This window comes from Coturnix japonica, chromosome 11 (genome assembly GCF_001577835.2).
Source record: "Coturnix japonica isolate 7356 chromosome 11, Coturnix japonica 2.1, whole genome shotgun sequence".
Taxonomy (NCBI): domain Eukaryota; kingdom Metazoa; phylum Chordata; class Aves; order Galliformes; family Phasianidae; genus Coturnix; species Coturnix japonica.
The window spans coordinates 5,927,781-5,950,068 of NC_029526.1; the positions used below are offsets into that span (position 1 = coordinate 5,927,781).

General features: G+C 45.1%; 1 protein-coding gene and 2 long non-coding RNA genes across 3 annotated transcripts; 2 read left to right on the top strand and 1 right to left on the bottom strand.

Annotated features, from left to right (window-relative positions):
* The first annotated feature begins 804 nt into the window (after positions 1-804).
* LOC107319348 lies at positions 805-13,911 on the top strand. The gene is made up of 3 exons (XR_004308613.1): positions 805-2,820; positions 9,818-13,248; positions 13,799-13,911. It is a non-coding gene; the product is annotated as an uncharacterized LOC107319348 (long non-coding RNA).
* A 510-nt stretch (positions 13,912-14,421) lies between these two features.
* LOC116653953 lies at positions 14,422-17,976 on the bottom strand. Its single transcript, XR_004308614.1, has 2 exons — positions 17,869-17,976; positions 14,422-17,675 (listed from the first exon to the last, which is right to left on the bottom strand). It is a non-coding gene; the product is annotated as an uncharacterized LOC116653953 (long non-coding RNA).
* Positions 17,977-18,054: 78 nt separating this feature from the next.
* CBLN1 (cerebellin 1 precursor) lies at positions 18,055-20,867 on the top strand. Its single transcript, XM_015873918.2, has 3 exons — positions 18,055-18,679; positions 18,813-18,932; positions 19,888-20,867. The coding sequence occupies exons 1-3, from the start codon at positions 18,413-18,415 to the stop codon at positions 20,083-20,085; spliced, it is 585 nt and encodes a 194-aa protein (XP_015729404.1). The 5' UTR covers positions 18,055-18,412; the 3' UTR covers positions 20,086-20,867.
* Positions 20,868-22,288: the final 1,421 nt, after the last annotated feature.

The window sequence follows — 22,288 nt, forward strand, 5'->3', positions numbered from 1 at the left end:
GAGGCAATGTCTTATGACCAAAGTGGCAGAAATCCTCAGTGATGATGAGTTGTTCCACTGACTGCTGTGGGAGACTTTATGGAACAGGGTATAGATCGCTAATATTAAGAAATCTTAAACTCCCCAGAATTACTGGGAGGAAGAGAAAAAACAAACTTTGTCTTTCTCTCTTTTCCATTTACTAGCATTTTCTTATGTATCAAGTCGTGCAGTTGACATACTCAGGAAACAATATATTTTTACCTTTAAAAATGCACCTATTTGATATGCCTGTAAACCCCATTATTTTCTAGTCTTCCTAAGTGGTATTGAACACAGGTTTTTGAAACTGGACTTGATTCAGGTTGTAGTTGGAAAATTGTTTAAAGTCTTTTTTCTCTCAATTTTGTGTTTGAATTTATGTAAATGGAAAAACCAAGCCAGCAGTTTGTAACTTTATGATCAGAAGTACTATTTTTTCTATGCTTATTTTTTTTTACTTTTCTGTTCCGATCTTTATTCTGTAGCTCATGCCAGTTCTTGGTATATTGGAGCAACAGTACTCCAATTAAATAAGGTACTTTTCCACAACCATGTCTCAAAAACCTGTGCTGGTCAGTTAAGTGGCTGTAAACTGGGCATTGGACAGCAAGGACGGGTATGTTCTCAGCTGTGCACAGAGACGTGAAACTTGTTCAGTGTGGAAAAGCAGGTGGTTTAGCATATATGTAGGTTGATACACTTGATACAAGACCTGCTATATACTGCCTCTGAGCTGCTTTGATATCTGGGGCCCACAGGCTTATGCTAGCAATGCATCTAATATATGTGCAAACATAAAAGTAGTCTTTCCCTCCCTTTCTTCTCAACTTAGAGGAATATTCTAATTAGTTCTTGCAGGCAGGAGAAGAAGGGGAAGAAATTTGGAACAAGGGAAATGTGTTACTGTTGACTTTGCAGTAGCCCTGTCAGAAAAATGTACTTTTAATACATACCATTTGGAAGCAAAGCCCCTTTTAAAATGCTTCAGAACTCATGTCCTTTTTAATTGCCTGGAATTCATGGTGGCTGTGTGAGAAAGCCATAAACATATACAATCATAAAAACACATTTAGACAACCCAAACAGAATCAGTGCCATATTATTTTAGTTTATTATTCCTAGTGGAGTACAGATTGGTCTTCCTACTTTGATATTTATTTATACCAAAGAACTACAAGAACATAAATGCCACTCTTGGGATAATCCTAATGCTGGGGCTGAACAGAATACACATTGCATCTGTCTCATTTGCAGTAAAGTGAAGGCGTGTTTAGGTGTAGTCCTGCTAATGAAGGACAAAGTTGAAGGTCAAATGTAGCCTTCAAAATGAATGTGTCATCATGACGCTGAGAGAAATGCATTATGAAGTTTTCTTAAAATATCAAATAATGAAGAAAGGGAAAAGGAAAATGTAGCTCTTTGGTTTTATTATTCCTTTTTCTTTGAAGCCACTTAAGGATTCTGCTCAAGACTTTAGTGCTCATATGAAAAATTAATGATGGGTTTTTGCTAGACAGAAAGCCTTCTTATTTTGCACATGATTAACAAAGAAAACTCAATGCAGAAGTGAGATACACAGCAGGGGGTGGTTCTCTCGAAGGCCAGCTCACAGCTTCACACCAGAACATTTATTGACATGGGAAAATACTCACTTTTATCCAAAGACAGTTGAACAGATAGGATATGTGCAGGGCTGTACATAAGAATAACAAGGAACAGATAGTCAACAAAGGAAAATGTCAACCAAAATAAACAAACAGCCTAGCAGCGGGCTGACCCTGCACCATGCCTGTGGGCTGTTTTGAGTCTACTGCAGTGCCAAGTGCAATGTTAGTGCTCACTAGTTGTTGTCAGGAAGTAGGTTATCAGCTGAAAGGCTGGAGGGTGGCTTCAGACACTCTCCCCATAGCAGAAGAAAAGCCAAGGAAGTGTAGGCAGAATGTATAAGCCAGATCTGCATGCTGTTCACATGCTATATTGGTTTGATGCTCCTCACCTACAGAGATCTCTTTCTGGGGGGCTGGGGTATTTTTCTCACAGGTTTTTTCACACGTAACATCACAGCATAATGCCATGTGAGCTTGTCCAACTCTAAGCAGCCTGGTTTAACTCTGTTGTTCCTGTCTATTCCTTTCAATTTTTAAACCTTCTTTTTTTTTGTCCAGTCAGCTAACTTGGCGTATCTTCTGGGGATTCAGAAGGGCCATCAGCTACCAGCACCCACAGGAGGAAAACCAGCCAAACAAAGGTATAATTTTTGCAAGTTTTAGTGGAAGTGCAGTGAGCTTTATTTCTTTCATTCATTACTGGTATATATTCATGATTTTCTCCCTAGTAAAGGAGGACCTTATAAATATTTGTTAAATACATTGATGCACTACAATGAGTTGACTGGAGTTATGAACCTTGGGTCAGACTTAGGGTTTCAGACATCAAACAGGAATAAAACAGTTTTCACCCTGGGTGAACTGGTCCAGAAAGCTTTTTTCCCTTTTCTTGTTATGCAAGCAAATGGAATATGGTCCCCTAAAATACTATAATCATGAACTACAAGCTATGTTTATCTATAGGCTCAAAAAGGAATTGTGAGCCTTGAAAGTGGCATGTATAAGTATATATGAAAGGTGCCAAATTAGCATCAAATAAACAAAAGTGATGTTCCAGAAAGCTGAATTCATTAAAGCTTCATTCCTTGTAGCAATAACAGAAGTTTTCCATGCTATCTGGAGCACCCCTGGCTTTTGAGAAAAGGAGATGTGGTGAAAGTTAGAGTTGGTAAGAACTGCAGAAGGAGGCAAGGTAAGGTTTATTTTGAATAATAAGTTGTTATCTCAAAATGATAGAGAATGAGTTATACTACATTTTAAAAGACATTAGGCTTCAAATATAGCACCTGATAGCAGCGCTTATGAGCTTTTCTAAAAGGCTTCATGTTTTGTCTAATTTGGTTATAACTGGTTTGCATGAGCAATTCTTTTGAAATTACCTACAATGGTGGCACTGAAATGCAGTGACGTTGTTACAGACCTGGATTGGCTGAATGACTGAACTGACCAACTGCTATTTTCACAACAATTATGTGGTTTTTCTTCTTGAGGGGTTTTTAGATCAGATCCCTGCAGGAACAGAACGAGTGGAGTTTTAATTTTGTTATTATGAATGTTTTGATATTACAGTAATGATTTTTTGATACTTGTTAATAAAACTTTGGGATTATAGTAGTGGAAGCCTCAGAGTAGCTTTCATAATCTATTGATTTTGTGTTTCATAGGGGTGATTTTTCTTTCTTTGTCACCATCAGTTGTTTGGTTTCTTTATTTTTGTGTATATTTCTGTGTTTTTGTCTACCAGCAAGTGCTGCTACTTACAAAGTATATGCAGATTTACATTACCCTATCAAGCATGTTTACATTACCCTATCAAGTGCCACCAGCACAGCCCAAGTTTCATAACACATCATCATACTCAGTGGGAACTTTGCTTCAGGAAAAAAAAAAAAAGGCTCAGAACCCATCTCAGAGCAGGTAGAGTGTTTCTGATTGATGAGATTATGTTACAGTCTGTAACCCAAGATTTTGGCAAACAGTAGGTTTTACGAATTAATATAATTTGTGCCACTCAATTGCAAAATCTTTAAAACAGAAATCGTGTTGCTGTGTGCCATCCAAAGAGCATCCTGAAGATGACATAATTGTAGCTACAGCTGCGAAGTACAGAACCAGAGGCTTGCCTATAGGAGCTGTGCCCTGTGCTGCTTGGAGCTTCTTGCTGATGTATGCCACCAGGCATCCCTAACGCACCCTCATCAGCTAAGATGCAGTCGCTGCACTGGCTTGTCCAAACTTAGCCTTGTGCTGATGAGCAGCAATAGTGATGAGTGTTAGTTTGTCCTTTGACTGCTGCCCAGTGCTCAGTAACAGTGGGGATTTGTGTCTCTGTCACTGAAGTGAGCAATGCAAATAACTTGTGAGAGAAGCAATATTAAGTTTATTGTTGCAAGATTAACAGAATAATAATCATAAATATGACACTAACAAGATTTGGGATGGTAGGGTTCACAAGAGACCAATTGTATCTGGGGGTTTTCAAGTTAGTTGCACACCTGAGGATTTCCCCCTATTAGAGTGCAGTGTCTATAGCAGTTATGTTTGGCTGTCAGCAGATGATTGTGAAACCTCAATGAGTATTCCCTGAGAAGGCACATGGGGAGTTTCTAAGCCACAGCCTGCTGTGGTCCCAGAGAGCTCCAAGAGGTCTTGCTTAGAGTCACTATTTATAGGATCATTAGGTGATTGACTTTTAGAGAGTAGTTTTTCATGATTTGGGTCCTTTCCCATTTTTGGCTATGAGATAGCCAAATGTCTTTGCACATAATTGCACCTTCATCAATTAACCACATCACCAGATCTCTGGGTATGGCTGGGGAAGATCTGATCATCCCATGCCTGTAGCCTGTGGGTAACTGGGGGATGATGCAGGGTCAGGCTCTGTCCTGTAGGTAACAGGAAAGATGCTGTGATAGCTTGTAGACCTGCTATATGGAGGAAAAAGTAATGGTGTTGTGTGAGAGCTGCTCCACCACACTCAGCCCAATCAAAAATATCCATGAATTCTTGCAGGTATGCATTTATTTTTTGAGACATGCAATGCTTTTGTATTTTGGCTGAAAATTTCTCTCGAGCTAAAATGTTTCTTTGAGGCAGTATGAGAGGAAAACAAGGACAGACAGACAGACAGCAGTGGTGTGACCCTCATTTCCTTAGGAAACCAAGCTAAAAAAGAAAATGTAACCCCAGACCCTTTGCTGAGGGCTTTGAAAGCCAGGACAAGAACATACGTATCCCAGATCAGAAAAGCCATCTGTGGATGTTCTTGGGGCTATGTTAAAGAAGTCAAGAAAATAAACCAGTTGTGAATAGCTCTTAAATCCTATTAAATTAACACTGTTATTATAATTATTAACAAGAACATTAGTGTGTTAAACTTTACACATTTTAAAAATGGTCGCTTTCTATGGCAGAAGGTGGAGTGAGCTGCCTGGAGGGCAGAGTGTAGATGTGCATGCAGAGGTGTCCCTGGCTCTGACCCCACTCATGGAGCACTGAGGAGTGGGCTGCTGTCATATACTGTGCTGGTTAAACCAACCAGGAGAGGAAGCTGACATCAGGATCCCTTCCCCAGATCAGGCCTAGAACAGAGAGCAGAGAAGATTGTGATTTTTGTTTTGTGCAGCAGCAGGGAGGTACAGGTGTGGTGTGCAAGCTCAGAAGATGAAAGCCACGCATCCTCCCAGGGCCATGCTCAGCTACACGCCGTAGTCACTGAGAAGCAATTTGTAAGTGTTTAGGTGGGTGTTCAGTATCTGCATGATGTGACTTTAAAGCTTTACTGAAGCTCTTCAGTCAATTCACCAGTGACCTTGAGAGATCCTATTGTGCGTGCTGGTGATCGTGTAGTTGATGTATTTCCACATGAGGCACTAAACCCTTTCGTATTGGAAAAGTCATTTGGTCTGTTAGAACTTGCATGGAAAAATACAAATATTTCATAAGGACAACCTAGCAGATTATTCTCAGGTTATTGATTCCACATTTTGTTCTGCTGAAAACCTGCTGCTAAACAGACCTCCCTACTGGAGAGACTGAGCAAAATGGCCATTAGATGGAGAGGCTCTGGGGATTTATTGATTAGACACGAGAACACTAATCATGTAATAGCAAAGATTGAGCATGCTGTTGTGATGACTATTTGCATAAAAAGCAAACATTTGAGTATTGGGAAGCTAGATGCTGTCAGAACATTAACAGTAACTGTCCCAGCTCTGGTCATATCCCTTGCCACATCCAGCAGGGCAGCCAGTTCACCAGGCTTCTCATTTTCCAGCATCTAAACAAACATTAAGTTAGCAAATATTTTTGCTTGCTAGGTAGATATTGAAAATGAAAATCCCATCTCCAGAAAACCTACAGGATATTGTTTTGCCTCTCAAGTACACTTGAAAATTGCATCAATTTTGGATTTTTTAAATGGCTAATGATTTTGTATGCTTCTTATAATCCAGAACTCAGTTTAATTAATTTCAATCGGTTCTTATAATCAAATTGTTGACAGCTTTCCTTCCCCCTGACAAAATGCTAATGTTGTCTTCAAGTATTCCAGACTCAAAGGAGGAGGAGGCCCTTAGAATAAACCTTTTGTATGGTTTATTCTTTCCCACTTCAACTCTCAGGTATTTTTATTATGATTATGATTTCTGTCTTTTGTCAATGTCAGCTAGTAGGGTTAGTCATGAAAATCACCCACAAGTATTCATTGAGGACTTCACTTGAAGAACGGTGTAAAATAAAGCGTGCTAACAGAGAGGGTGTAGGTCATCAGGGGGCCCTAACCAGGCACTGAGCAGAGCTCTGAAGAGTGTGCAGGTGTTTGTCAGAGACATGGGAAAGTCAGTCAGAGAAACAAATGGAGGGAGGTTGCGTATTTCATATTGTGTGGTCAGCCTTTGAGAGCGGTGCAACCTTCGTGCACAATTTTTAAGCACCACTGGGGAAAATGCATAGCTAATGGTTGTGACTATGTTGAAAAATGGTGTTTTGTAGCTGAGCCCTACCAAAAAGGATTATTGTGCTCTTTCTGTCTGTTGTAATTTACATGGAAATAAATGGGAGGCTTTACTTTTGAAACAACCTCCATAGATGCCCTTGTGTAGCCACCTTGCAACCTAAACTCCACAGCAGAATATTCACTACAGTTTCTAGAAGCATCTAGAAGTAGAGGCTGAGAGAAATGATTTAGTATTGTTTGTGCTAGGGGCTAGAGCCTATGAAAAATCTGGTCTGTATTTCTGTACATGTGTGGATGCAAACTGCACCGGCCCAGAACTGCTGGAGCTTCCCGTGCCGCAATGCTCTGAGGCATGTTGGAAACCACCAGTTCTGAATGAGTGTATGAAGACCTATGATGTATGTGCCCATGATGTAGCTTCTCAAGTGCAATATGGCTTTGCTTATAAAGGTAGAAATCAAGATAACACAGATTGAGCTCTTCCTTAGATTAGACTCCCCATGACTATGATACTGTGTACCTGGAGACTACAAGTCTCAATTCCTTGCAGATGGAAATCGGCAAGGTATCTTAAGTGCTGGTACCTCCACAAAGTACTTTACCAGGTAGTGTTCTGAAACTCATAACTCCTTAAACGCCTGCTTGGCCTGCTGAGGGACTGGAGGATTCATTCTACATCTGATAAGAGGGATCAAATTGTCTGTTCAGTGGGATAATCTTTCTGTTGTCAGGATGAAAAATCTCAGAGGACTCATGCTCAATGGTCTTGTAATTAAATGTTACACACTTGATGAGCATTGCATTGCAAGCCTCAAGGCTAATTTACATGTTACCACCAAAATGTCTTATTTCAGTTTGCTTGTAAAAATACTGTACAGGCATCGTTGCATGTCATTGCGAATGGTTTGTTTCAGCGATGCTTGGGTAAGCCTCAATGTTACTAAAAGCTGTACATAATTACTGCTAAAGAGCTCTGTACAGAACCAATAATACCTCCCCTACAATAGCTGTTTTATTACTGAGATGGCTTTTGTGATGTGACCAACAATGCTAGGATCACAAACAAGCGGCCTGCCAGCTAATAAAGAATAGCAGTTGGGGGAAACAAAGTCATTTGATTCAATTATGGTATTATGTACATAATTACAGTCTGTGTCACTTTTCCTACAGTTGCCCATAATTCACAAGAGTAAGGCAGGGTAGGAGGAAGGAGAGAATAATGAAAGTAAATAGAAGAAAGTGGTATGAGTAGCCATAGGTATGATGATATTATAATGTATTTACTAGCATATTTAAATGCTTTATGTAGTAAAAGTTACTTTTAGTGATTTGGGGCCACAGCTCATGTCAGTGTATTCATAATGGATGAGTAATAAGTGAAAAAGCTTCTCAAGCCTCCAGGATCCATTTAGCACATGTAGCTTTATCAGTTTCTTGTTTTGAGAAGGTCATCCCACAAGTAACATTTCAACAGAGGCATATCAGATGGACTGAACTGAGGTTTCTTGAAATTCACAATTTCTTTAATACTTATTTGACTTCAAAGCAATGCTAAAGCACTGCAACCATTTATTGGAATATATTAATAATAATAAATTAGAATTTCATTTGCTGAATTCAAGCTCTTAAGAAAAAATAACCTTGTGCAGAAGCAGAAAAAAAGGCAGAGATATTAGATGACTTACCCAGTTTGCAGCATGTGAGTGGGAGAATAAGAGACAGAAACTCTGGCCCCTGTCCTTTCTTCCAAGTCATATTTCTTGTGTTTGTGCCACAGTGAAATGATTTTGCATATGTTCTGTCTCAAAAATATGAAAAACATATGCAATATGCAAAGCAGCTGATGGGTCTGCATTTTAGAATCTATCATCATTTATGAAATCTTGAAGCCTAAAGAGATTGCATGCAATTAATTGCACACAGTCCAAGAGACTGCAGCAGTTTACTGCCAATTTGTAAATAAAACCCAGCACGCAAAAGCACTTAGGCCAGTGGGGTGAGTTTCCATCAATAAAGGACAGGCAGTGTACAAATGCAATGCAACACAATTCTTATATTTCAGCCTATAAGAATTGTGCTGACCCTCTAAGAAAATGAAGTAATGCAAAGTCGTTGAATGCAGCTAGGCTTCTCCATTGGTAAATATTTTACATAATCCAAATGAAGAAATCCATGAAAATACTGAAAGAATAATTAAAAGTCATCAAGAAGTCCTTTTAGATTTAAATCTTGGCAAATACATCATAATGAATAATGTTGGTATACAGTGAATCATTCCAAACATGGGACTGCAAAGCAAAACTCCCATTATTTCTTGATTCTGACCATCAAATGATCTTTGTTATGAATATACTCATCCTGGTGGCTGGCCAATACCTGACTTGATTCCTTATCCAGTGCTGTCTAGCTCTCTTTGTATCACTGCTGTTTCCATCCCATATCTTACTGTTCCCCTCTGTTATGTTCAATAAACATAATATGCTTGGTGCCACTGCTGATCTGCTGAGCCAGTCAGTGTCCAGCTCAGTGACTCAGACTCAGTCTCAGCTTCAAAAGAAAAATGATGATGTCTGTCTTTCTAGATTTGAACCCCTCCAGTGAGTAGTATCACAGATGTGATATGGATGCTCAGTAATTACTGAAACAGCAGTTTGTCACAAGCTGCTGGGGGCACTGATGGACTAGTGCTTTGTGGGTATAGTTATGGGAAGGAAGATGTAAGAAAATATGGTAATTGTGACAGGCTCAGCTTAGTACTGTTTGGGCTTTCTTTTCAGGGATAAAATGTACATGTGCAGAGAGAGCTAGGTATCTATTTTTATCTGTCGTTCTTTCCACCTCTGTGATATTTAATATACATGCAAAAATTATCCTGATGAGAATCTGGGCCAGGCAGTAGCCACGTATACACTAAGCGCAGTATGTATCTCCTGTGAAGTTCACATACATCAGCAGTTTCCTAAACAAGTAGATTTGGCTCTTGGGAAAGAACAGAACAGCCTGCATATCCCAGCCACCCTCCACACCAGTGCCACTAGGGGGTCCTTATGATGCTGAATAAATAAAAAATCCCTTCCCCACAGCTGTGAGCTTTGTAGCCGATCCAGAGCTTAGTGCAGCATACAGGCACTTCCCTGCACCCTGTGAACATGAAAAAAACCACAGAAATCTAAAACTTCAGTCTTTGTGTAAAGCAGTTCTGCTTTTTACTTTCTTTCCTCTTATCTTGTAGTGCAAATGCAGCTTCAGAAATGAACAAAAACATCAAAATCCGCAGATTGTTAAGTAAATTCAAGACTGAGAGAGGATAAAAGAAAAAAAAAGAAAATGGACCTGGAGCCTGATAGGTTTTGGATGAAGCTTTACAAGAGTTGCAAAGGATGCCGTTGCAATGCGGACCCATCTGGACACACGAAACACAGGCTCGACTTGCTGCACAGCTGAAAATGCAGTATTTAGAGGTGGGAATGTTCTGCGTGGCCCAAGCATTATTAATGGCACTTTGTTTCATAGCTTTGTAGTATTTAAACTATATTGTTCCAGTTACTGAAGACATTTTGTTTTTTGAGAAATATCTGTCTTCCCCAAAGTAAAACATTATATTCCCATTCAGCATTTCTTTTCTAAGTTGCACTTGACTATAGTGATAGGTTTCCTTGAAAAGCCATCAGTGAATTTATGGCACAAATAGCTATGTCTCTCCAGACTTTATTAATTCAGACATGCAAAATCTAAGCATCTACGTGTTGCGGTTGTTCTGTCTGTTGCGCTGCTGCAAACCGATAGCATTTCACCAGAAAAGCTCTCGTGTCTGCAGCTATCCTATTTTCTCTCATGTCACTCAAGCAAACTGCCTTGCAGCTCACCCGCACTGAGGTCGGAGCAGAGCCACAGGAGCTTGTAGAACCCGCTGGGGGCTGTCGTGCCAGGCACCCGCTCAGCCCCTGGGACCTGTGGGTGAGGATGCGAGCAGAGCTTCCCAGCACTGCTGGGAGCCAAACAGGCTTTTGCCTGAGTGAGTTCTGGGGGATGGGGCACTCATTCAGAGGCACAAACTGCCTCAATACTAAATGTGTTCAGAAGATGGAAATTAGCAATATTACAAATTCAGAAGGCAGCAGACGAGCACGTAACGTATTGAATATGAGCTCACCCCTCTTTTTGACCAGCTGCTCCCAACACAGCAACCCCTCTGACCAATGCCACTGTAGCCTTTGACCTTATTCATCAGAGATATTTTGATGTACTGTGAGCAGTTTGGAACAGCATCCATATGCTCATTTATGGGTTAACCCTATCCTTATTAGACTTGTACTTTCCAGACCAAAGTCATGAAGGTTTGGTTGGCACACAGGGTTTTGCCCTCCCTTTCTGCTCCCTCAGCCACTGAAGTGATCTGAAGTCATCCTTTTCAACTGAAATTTTTTAAGTGTTACCTTTATCTCTAGTTGCCAGTGTCTTTAAGAGCTTATCCCCATACCTCTTACTGCCATCTCTTGCTTCTGGAAAGCAAGGAGGCTTCCACTTCCTGCACCTGTTGCCAGCATCACTGTGGTTTCCCAGCACTGAAGAACCAGTGTGTACTGAGCAATACTGATGTTATACTGGGGTACCGATGGGTGTAAGGATGTGATTAGTCAATGCCACAAAGATTTTGGAGGACAAAACAGAGGAGGAGGGAAGAGTATTATTTTCTTTGGCCTTCACCTTCTGCCTTCCCTTGACATCTGCCCCACACAATCTGCAGGCAATCACAGTGAGCACTTCTTTCTCCTGCAGAGGCTCTGCTCCTTTTGGAAAAGGCTTCCACAAGGATACCAGCTGCATTAAAATCTCACTTGGTCCACTTGTTTTTGTTACCAGCCCTACCTGATTGCCCTACAAAAACAGAGAAGAATATTTTCCTTGCTCTCAAGAGTGAAGTCCTCCATTATCATGTCATGAAAGGAAATAGACTTCGGTAGCTAAGGAAAAATGCTGACTTTAAACCTGAGATAAGGTTCTATCATTTACACTAATGAGCTCACTGGTGGGGAATTTGTAACATTTTATGATAAAAAGCAGCTATAGTCAGTATTTGATAGAATACTCTGTTTTTAAATTTATTTATTTATTTATTTTTGCTGAAAATACACATAACTACTAATAATGTTCCCATCCAAATCCACAGAGGAGTAAATGCAGTGAGAATTGCCCCAGACGAAGTTGAAGTAATTGGTAAGTAACCCATTATTGTAGAGAGTTATTCACTAACCACAAGTTGATCTAAATTCTGCTGGGAGGGCTGTAAACACATTTGACTAGTTGAATAATGAGTTAGTTACTCAGAAGGAGGAGAGCTTAATTAAATATTAATGTTAGGATCTTAATTGCTGATGACTTATGGTTAAAAGTTGAGCCTCCAGATCTGATAGTCACATCATGCCAGATTTTGTTTTTTGATGGAAATGTGCTCTGAGACTGTATGTCCAGTAAGTGCTATGAAAATGCAGAGGTATCCAATAGCCTTTTCTGGTATATTCTGCCAGAGCACTGATTAGCAGTAATGAAATCTAGTTACTGTAGGTTAGAAAGAATCAGAATGGACAAATCCAGCTGGAGAGACCAACCCTGCTATGAAACTGGTATAAGTGGATGCAAGCAATAGGGTGACAGTAAGCAGAGGAAAAAGAGATGTCTTCAGTTGAAGGGCTGGAAAACTCACAGTTTGGCTCCCATTGTGAGATGCGAATAAAATTCCAGCAATTTTTCTCTTCCCTCTGATTTTTTTCCAGCCTACCCCCTGAGTCTGAGATGTTTAGACTTCATAATATCCCTGGTTCAATGCCTGGAAAAGCTGGCTAGAACTACAGTACAGTGCAGGGACTTCCTTGCATTACCACTTGCCCCTGTGCACAGGCAAGAAATAAGTCCTTACAAAATTCCATGTGCTGGTTGTGCCTCTGCAACCTTGTTTATGGATAGCTCTGCTTTTGCAGTGATCTCTTCTCCTGAGGGGCATGGGTTTGACTCATCACTTTGATAGCAATTTGGGAATGGGTATTGGGTTGTATTAGAAGCACTTAATCTCATAGTAGAAATAGCGAAAAAGTAAATAATGAACATGAAAAGTAGGATATGGGTTTGCTACTGTTGAGGATGAAAGAACAGATGAATTGGAAGAATGTAGTGGATAGCAGAAAAAGGTTTGGGGAAAATAAGAGGGATAGATGTTCTATAGGCTTACTGACATTTTTTTTTAACTCTGTGAGTCCTGTAAGGTGCTGGTAATACAGTACAGAAAGACAAGCTGACAAAAAGATTGGTCTGAGAGACTGAGAAATGGCTGTGATGCTGGTTTTGCATGCAGGCAGGTAATCACAACTACCATCATCTTTCAAGAAAACATGTTTTTCACAAAAATATTGTCAAACTTGCAGCTCTTGTGCATCTCTGTCTTCATATGGCTCTTATTGCTCCAAGATTTGAATTTCTTAGTGCATAAAAGATTTTATCTAATGTCCTTTTCCTGTCTAGCTTCCCTCCGTGCTGTGCCCATCACTCTGTATCTAGTACAGATGAAATGCTGAAGTACTGCAACTTTTCTGTGAGAGGAGCAGCCACTAGAGGGGAGGATATACGCTGTGAAGTCCCCATCAGAACCCTGTCACTGAGGCTTCCTCAGTAAGTAAAAAATAAATCAGAATTTTACTAATCATTTGTAGGCTGTCCTGGTATATCCTTTCAGGTAAAATATATTGAATGAGCTTATTTTTAGTATGGAGGTTTCAATGCTTATCTTGAAACACAGCCAAAACTAAGGGCCAAGGGAAAAAAAAATCATTGGCTAAATTACACAGAGATGATTGGATTACTTGCTCAAACACAGCTCCTAATTCTGGATTTAAATAGAATCTCCAAATACAACAGAACTGTTGCAGAAAATAAAGCTAGCCAACAGCCTCTAATAGCTCCTAATTATTAGGAGTTTCAGTTAAAATTTGGACAGTGTTGGTCTTAATTCTTTTAAATCAGAAGAGACAGCATGACCATGGTATCCCCATTTACAATTACAGTGAGCACACACACTGTTTCAGCACATGCTGGCTTTAGCTGAGTGTTTTCTGGCAAGGTGGGTTGGGGTTTTGCTCTGTTAAAGTTCAGTTACCTATTTGAATAGCAAATAATTTTCAATTTGAGTTATTTCTTTGTAACAATGCACTTGTTTTGACAGAAGTGTCTGACAAGAAAGACTGGTCAAGCTCCTGATGCCAGCATCTTTGCTTGCTTAAGGAAGTTTTTGCACCTAAAAGAAAAGGTGAGTAACTTTCATGACATCAGTAATACCACAGAGATCTGCCGCTTAAAAAGACGCTCTTTCAAGGTAAGACTGAAACCCAAAGTTACTTTAAAATAGGAAAGAAAGAAAGAAAGAAAAGCTTGGTAGCACTATGCACATATGGACAATGACAGCTATAGAATGTTTAATGATTGTCTCAAGGATAGCTTTTTCAAGCATCTTTAACACTGAGCTAATATTTTTCTCATTTTTAATTTTATCCAATGTAATGTATAAACAGGAGATTAGAAGCCAAAGACTGCATTGCAGGTACCCAATGAAAAGCAGCAGATGACATTACCCCTGTTGTCTTAATAATTTGTTCTTCAGAAGGTACAGATCCCAGTATCCATGCAGCCCAGTAATCCTTCGAGCTCAGCAGTTTTATATTCATTTACTGCTGCAATCCCACTTTGGTTAAGACCATCTAACAGTTTCCCTGTTATCCTCCTGCTTACATCTACCTGTTAAGATAAAAAATTCTCATGTCTGAGATAGAGATTTGCCAAAATTGCAACTGGAATATGTGGATTTTTATTTAAACATTTTATCACAATCTTTGTGAACATTTCAAAGTACATCAAAATACTGGGAGAACACTACGGTTATTTTGTTTGATAGTCTCTGGGCAGAAGTAAGATCTGAAAGTAGAAAATCAGAACAATTTTTCTATAGAAATCAGGGCAAGCCTGGTTTAATTGGACCAAATACAATTACAGAATGTTTGGATAAGAATATATGCAACTGTCTACCTGGCAATTCTTCTTGGGTGCACAACTCAGACAGCTTATGCACGCTTTAGCTGTTCATGTTACTGGCTGGATTTTACCCTCTGTGCCTGTTTTCTCCTACAAGAAGAAGTAATCACAAGAGAATTCCCTTGGCCCAGTGCTGTTCCCCACTGGCAACGGAAGCAGCCTGTCTGTGCCATTCTGTCTTTTCTCTGCTGTGCAAAACCTGTGCTAGCAGATGCACAGTGCAGCAACTCTGCAGCCATTCTTATTCCATAGGGAGTGGGCTGACAGCACTGCTGCTGGGTGGGACCCAACAGCTTATTTGTTCCTGCTGTGTGCTCTCATCGGACTCAACCTGCTTCATGAGATGCGTTAATTGCTTGCTGGGGAAGCTGAAGGTGACACTGTAAGGAAATCACCATAAATACATGCAAATCTCTCTTATAACTGCAAATCAAACAGTTGTAGTAGTGCACAGTATAGATCAGCAAGAGCTCTTTTGCTTTAAATCTCATTTTCACACATCTTCAGACTGTACAAAATCCCAGCAGACATTAGGAAAGAGGGGTATCTGAAGTTTATAAGGGCAAATCTGAATCCCTGAATTGCCTTTTTGCCGTTCAACTGATAGAGCAGAGAACAAACTGCATTTTCAGAACTGTGAACAAACCACATTTCATATAAGTTATCTTGTTACAGGCCAGACCTTGTATTTATAACTCAAGAAGAATTAAATCAAAAGGCAAGTAGTCCATGAAAGGGTGGTTTTATACACAGCCAGCTAAACTCTTGATAAATTGTTCTCTTGAAGGAGAAAGTAAAGGCTTCTAATAGATTTTTCTGTACTTGTTTTCAGAGAAGCTTATGGTTTCTCCCCTTGGAGGCTTTCTTTACAATGGAAGCTAGTTGAATGCCTAGTGAAGCTGTTTCCAAGGGTGATTTCCCTAAAACAGGATTAGAATTCACTGATAATGTAATGCAGGGCAGGTAATGTTGCTGTTGCTTGTGGTTTAAACTGCTTTATGGCTAAATTATATTTCAGTTTCTAGAGGTTCAGTTCAGTACCTCTGAGCTTTCAACTTGCTTCTGTAAGGTAAACAAACAAACAAACAAACCGGTTTTTGGTCTTCCCATATATACATATATAATTTTTTCTGGACTAAAACTAGCAACTCTCTCATTGCCTGAGCAGGACAGTAACCAGTCCTGAAATGGGTCATCAGAAATTTATGAGGATCATTCTGAATCTGTAAACCAGACCAGCCAACCAGCCACATAAACCAGCTCAGGGCTAGTTACCACCAGGTGGATGGTTTACACATTTTCTCCACATCCACAGAAATGTCTTTGAAAACAGCCAAAAAATAAGGGGCCCTACTTGAGAAATACCACAGCTTCAGTCTAATAGCAATAACAAATACCATAGTTGGTAATACATTGACATCGTTGCCATTGTATCTGAACAAGTGCCCTATTGTATCTCAGTGACATTGATTAACAAAGCAGTTTGTAATTAGATGGAGTCACGTAACTCACGGCCCTCTGTAAACATCTGGATTTGCAAATCTGCACTCCTACCTATGAGCTCTCTGCCACACATTGCTAATTAAGCCATGTTCTTATATATCAGTACATACATCCTCCTGCTGAGCATCCTTTCTTTGTTCCCAGTACAAATAACAGCCTGTTGTCAATACAGAGAAAACCATCATAACTGGCTAGCTCAGCATGTGACATTTAATGAAAATGAAGTAATACCTCATTTGCATAGCTGGCGTTACTTTATTAAAGCCAGAGCTGCAGAATACAGCACAAGTCAAGTGTGCAAGACTGACAGTCCATAGGAACGATGGTGTCCAGCACTGACAGGTTTGCATTTCTCCCTGCCTGTCTGCCCACCTCCTGTTTGTAGGGTAGGGCTTCTAGGATATCAACAGATCTATTCCTTTTCCCAGCCCCCCCAGTTCTTCATTACCTCCATCCCTCTGAGCCCTTGAAGATGGAAACCAGAGCCCCCCCTGCTTCTCCCAGAGGAGTCCCCCAGAATCACCATGGGTGAACTCCAGCTGAGGAGGAAACCCATCAAAACAGAGCTACAGAAGGCAGTGCTGTAGCACAAGAGATGTGTCTGTTGTGCAGAGGAAGGCCCTTAAAAGAAGAACATATAGGTATTTTTTTCACAGTGCCAGAACACAGCTAAACACTCAGAACTTTTAACAAAGTTGTGCTCCTCCAGTTTGCATTTCCCTCTGCCATTTCACCAGTATTGACAAGGAAGCAAAATCCTTATTGTGGTTCATTCTGATTTGCTTCAGCCCCATTGACATATTCAGAAATAACGATTTTATTTGAAGAAAGTTTCTGATTCTGACCTTGGCGCCCAGTTCGGCAGCGATACAGCACAGACCAGAAGCTGCCAGCGGGACAACTCCTGGCAGCCTGCGTGTGGCTCCTCCCCCTCCTTTTCACACTTCTCAGGAGAGTTTTTCTGTCTGCTATCGCCGATGCCGCCCTGACCATCTTCCTTCCCCCGTCTCCTTGCTGCAGTTGCGCTGCCCCCAGCCGCCTCGGTGCTGCTGCCCGTCCCGCAGCGATACCCGGCTCCCGCACAGCCCGAGGCCATCGGCTACACGCAACCTGACCCCCGTACCGCCCCAGTTCTGAATGTTTAACTTCCAGAGAGGATGCTACCAACTCCAGTTGATTTTAATTTCTGAACACAAGTTTACTTTTGCACGCATCTGCTGCTTAGAAAACTTTTGTTGCAGAGCTCATAGTTCATAGTGAATCCCTTCTGCTCCGGATTTGGCGACGGCAACTCCGGCACGGACGCGGCGCGAGGTCCTTCGGGCCGGTAGTGCCTCTCCGCAACCAAAAGGGCGCTGGGACGCGCTGCGCGGGGTGGCAGCTGCGGGACCGGACCGGGGCCGGGAGCTCCTTGGCAGCGGAGCGCCGTGCTGCGCGATGAGGGCTCAGTGAGCGAGGAAAGTTTCTTGCTTACAGCCGGGATCGCGCTTGTCGCCCGAGCCCCTCCGCTCCTGCGGAACGAGACGGCGCGGTCAGGGAATCGTCCCGCAAAGCGGCCGGGCCGGCTGCACGGTTCCCGTGCGCCCCGACGGTGCTGCTCGGAGGCGGCGGGAGGCACCTGCCCCGCCCGCAGCCGCTCGCTTCCCGCACCCCCCGCTCCGCTCCGCGCCGCCCCAGCCCCATGCGGCGCCGCTGCGCTCCTACCTGCGCGGTGCGGTGCGGTGCGGTGCGGGCTGCTGCCGGGCACCTGCTGCTGGGCACCTGCTCCCGCGCCCGCGCCGCCTAACAAGCGCGGTGTCGGCAGGCGGACCGCGCGGCCATTGGCGGCTGCCGTGCGGGGCCGACGCCGGTTGGGTCGGGCGCGGTGGGGGCGGGCGCGGGGCGCTGACGCCAGCACGGGGCCGGTGGGGAGGCGGGGCCGCGCCCCTCGCCGTCTTTGTGCTCGCCGGCAGCCCCGGCAGCGCCGCCGCCTCCCGCCGCCTCCCTCAGCCCCGCACGGCTGCGGGCGGCTTCGCCCGGCCCCGCACCGCACCTCCCCACTCCGCGCGGCCCCGCTCCTCTCCGCGCTATGTGCGCCGGCGCTGCCGTGCCTCCTCGCGGCCGCTTGCTTCCCGGCGGGGCGCTCCCGGCCCCGCTCTGAGCGCGGCGGGGCAGGGGGAGCGGAGCGGAGCGGAGCGGAGCGGTGCCCGGACGTGCCGTGCCCGGACGTGCCGTTCCGCGCGGTGCGGAGCGAAGGGAGCGCGGCGCCATGCGGGGCCCGGGGCCGGCGCTGGCGCTTGGGCTGCTGCTGGGCGCGGCGTGGCTGGTGTGCGGGCAGAACGAGACGGAGCCCATCGTCCTGGAGGGGAAGTGCCTGGTGGTGTGCGACTCCAACCCCACGTCCGACCCCACCGGCACCGCGCTCGGCATCTCCGTGCGCTCGGGCAGCGCCAAGGTCGCCTTCTCGGCCATCCGCAGCACCAACCACGAGCCCTCCGAGATGAGCAACCGCACCATGATCATCTACTTCGACCAGGTGCGGCGCGGGGCTGCGGGCGGGAAGTTGTCGGGGCTGGAGGGGACGCACCGCCCCGCGGGGCTCTGCCCGCCCCAGGGGGGAGCCGGGGGCCGGGGCTCGGCGGAGCGCTGACGGTGTCCTTCCCTTGCAGGTACTAGTGAACATCGGCAGCAACTTCGACTCGGAGAGGAGCACATTCATAGCGCCCAGGAAAGGAATTTACAGTTTTAATTTTCACGTGGTGAAAGTCTACAATAGGCAAACCATCCAGGTCAGCCCGCGGGAACAGCGGCGCGGGGGGAGCAGAGCGAAGCGGGACGCCGCGGGGCCGTGCCGTGCCCCCGGGCACCCCCCGCAGCCCCGCCCGAGGGCCGCGAGGCCACGAGGCCTCCACCGGCAGCGAGAGCCGCCCCGGGCCGGGAGCTGAAGTCCCGGAGCACGGGCAGCGCTGTACGGCCGCCAGAGGCTCCTGGGACCGGGGCGGATGGGGGGCTCCCGGGACACGGACCCATCCGGAATGTGTGAATGCAGCGCCGCATGCAGACATGCAGGCAGCCTGTACACACCTTTGGTGTGTGGCTCGGTGTGCACGCACCTCTGTGTAGGGATACGGAACTACCGGCCCGAAGCCGGGTAGCAGAACCCAGGCGGAAGATGTCTGTGCAGCGATGCGCATTGCAAAGGTGAATGCACAGCTGCAACGCCATAGTGCTTCCCACCTTAGGTTGGGTAGGGAGTGCATTGCTAATGCGGGGTACGCAGTCCTGGGGTCGGCAGTGTGAGCCGAGGAATGACTATTGACTGTTGTGGCACATTGTCTTTGCTGCCTGGCAAAGGCAAACACCCCTGAACACACCTCAGATGTGCTGAGTGGCGGCTGTGGCAGCGCTCCGCATGGCTCTGAGGTTCTGCATAGAGCCACCTTTCATTGAGTATGAGCAGAGCTCTTTCATAGCCTGAAAGCATACGGGCACCCCACTGAAATCCTTCAGAATAGGATCAATGCCTTGTTCCATATGCACGGGGGATTTTGATGTGGCTGCCGCTCTAAAACAGCGGTGAAAGCCCTCTTCCCTTGGAGGGCACACCTCAGCTGGGCTCACATCGCTGTTTCATTTTTATGGGCTGGAGTTGCAGCTGCCAAAAGAGGCCCTTTCCTAACGACGCTTTCCCCTGCGAGGCGAGCCTTGCACTGACTGAGGGCTTTGTTTTATCTTGCTCTTTAGGTGAGTTTGATGCTAAATGGGTGGCCAGTGATTTCTGCCTTTGCAGGAGACCAAGATGTGACCCGAGAAGCTGCCAGCAACGGAGTGCTGATACAGATGGAGAAAGGAGACAGAGCTTATCTGAAACTGGAGAGAGGGAACCTGATGGGGGGCTGGAAGTACTCGACATTCTCTGGATTTCTGGTGTTTCCGCTTTAAACCACATCTCATCCGAGAGAAGGGAGAGCTGCAAGTCAGAGAATCTCCTACAAGTTCCCCAGCCCCAGCTGGGTGTACGGAGCTGTGGACAGCGGACTTTTTACGTGCAAATATTTAAGAAGCTAAATCCTGCTTAGGTTGTGTACATCGCTTTGAAGAATTACTCCTTATTTCCGTTGTGTTGCAGCCAACAGGCGGGAGACACAATAATTGATCACAGCCCCATTTCTATTCCTCTCTCCTCCCACAGAATTAGTTCCCATCTCTGTGTCACTGTGTAATCGGCCATCGTTCCCCATGGTTTCTGCCTCACACAAGTAGACTTTAGGTATTTCCATTGTCCTTTACAGCATATTTTGTAGTTTTGTTTTTAAAACATGTTAATCTCGACTCTTTTCTCTGAGTTTTAACTTAACAAAACAAACAAACAAACACACAACAAAGCAAAAGCTCAAAGTATTTTTGAATACGTGGACGCCGTGGTGGAAGAGCAGATGCTGCTCTGGCTGTGTGAAGGCTGAAGGAGCCGTTTCTACAGGAAGAACTGTTTGCAGCGAGGGCTGACCGCAGTATTTCAGTATTTCTATGTAATTCTGAGTGATTGTGAAATTTAAGGCTGCTAAATGTTTTGACGCTTGTTTTGCTCTTGTAAAATGTGGCCCAACTAAACGCCAGGAAGTATATTGAACTTTTACTATTACTCTGTAATATATGTGTGAATATGGAAAATTAATTTTTGCTTTAATTCAATAAAGTTTAAATGGGACTTTTATTTTTCTTAACCCGCACTGAGGTTCCTCACTGCAGGCGGCGGCGCGGCCCCGGGCAGGGGCTCCCGGATCCCGCTATCGATGCGTCTGTCTGTACTACAGCCTGTAACGCGCAGCTCGTTTTATGCGGCCGTCTGAAGCGGCTTTACGACGTCTTTATCCTTCGATGCTAGCAGCGTTTATTCACCGGTATTATTTTGTTCACAGTCTTTTAAAGGTGGAAATGCCATAATTTTGCAGCACTCGGAGATATAACTACTTTTATTCAAAGGTGCGGACGAGGATTTCGGGTGGAACGAAAGGCGAAGCCGAGCTGAAGCGGGACGAAGAGCGCACGGCGGCGGGGCGGCTCTGCGCCCACGCCCGGGGCCACCGTTCGGGTCCCTCCGGAGCTCAAGGCGCCGAGGGAAGGCGGCCCCGGCCCCGCCACCCACCTCCAGGAGCTCAGCGGGAGCCCGGCAGCGACTGGGGAAACGACGGAGGTCTGCGAGGAAGGGCTGATAAGGACGGCAGTCGGGCCGCCTGCTCCCGGAGTCGCTCCGCAGCCCGCTCAGAGCACTCACTGCTTCCCCCGAGCGCAGCAGCGTCCCGCAGCCGGGCTGTACAGAACCGCCCGAGGGCCGCAGGTGTCGCCGATTTGTTTTTTTATTTCCTCCCCCCTTCTCCTTTGTCCCCCTCCGCACAGTAACCAACCGCCCACCCTCAGCTGTGACTTTTCCCCAGGTTGCGAGCGGGGCTCGTTAACTCGCTGCAGCTGGAGCTCGCTCTGCCCAACTGCAGCGAATCGCCGCTGTGCGCTGCCGCGCAGCCCTGAACAAAAGCGCGAGGCTTCGCCTCGAGGCCGGGCACGCGGCGGAGGTTACAGCCCGGTGCTCCCTCCCGTCTGGGGGGGGGGCTGCGGCCCCTCAAGGTTTTGCGGCTGCGTTCCGCTCCCCGCAGCGCTCTGCCCGCATCCGGGCGGTCCGTTCCTCTCAGCCGTCGGTCTCCGGTTGATGTAAGTAACGTCTGATTGAATTTATTGCTGATTAGAGCTGAGCATCGGTTTACAAAACGAGAAATTATGCCTCGTTCAGTTCATTAGCGTGACGGGTGTTTGGTTTATGAGTAGATCGCTAACGCTAATGACCGGAGCTGATTGATTTCTAATGTGAATATAATGACGCAGATGTAGGGGAATTAAGAAAAAAAATCCACACTGATAATTGTTGGGTTTTCAGGGAGAGCGTGTGGGGGCGAGGGGGGAAAAAGAAGCCAACCGCCTCGCTCCTGTGTGAGCGATGTGGGGATGGAGATTAATGGAGACGGCAAGTTCGGTCCGAAAGGAAAAGTGCCGTAACTCCGGGGCTGGCGTCGCGCTGCGCGTTTCCCTCGTGGCCCGGGCTCCGCTGCCCGCGGCTGCCACGCATCGTGCGGGCTGGGCTCGGGGCCGGGCG

What these genes read in the sequence shown, in the direction of transcription:
- CBLN1 (XM_015873918.2), top strand. Translation starts at nt 18,413, where the DNA reads ATGCGGGGCCCGGGGCCGGCGCTGGCGCTTGGGCTGCTGCTGGGCGCG. An exon ending in TGATCATCTACTTCGACCAG is followed by an intron (nt 18,680 to 18,812) that starts GTGCGGCGCGGG and finishes CTTCCCTTGCAG; the next exon opens with GTACTAGTGAACATCGGCAG. An exon ending in ACAATAGGCAAACCATCCAG is followed by an intron (nt 18,933 to 19,887) that starts GTCAGCCCGCGG and finishes CTTGCTCTTTAG; the next exon opens with GTGAGTTTGATGCTAAATGG.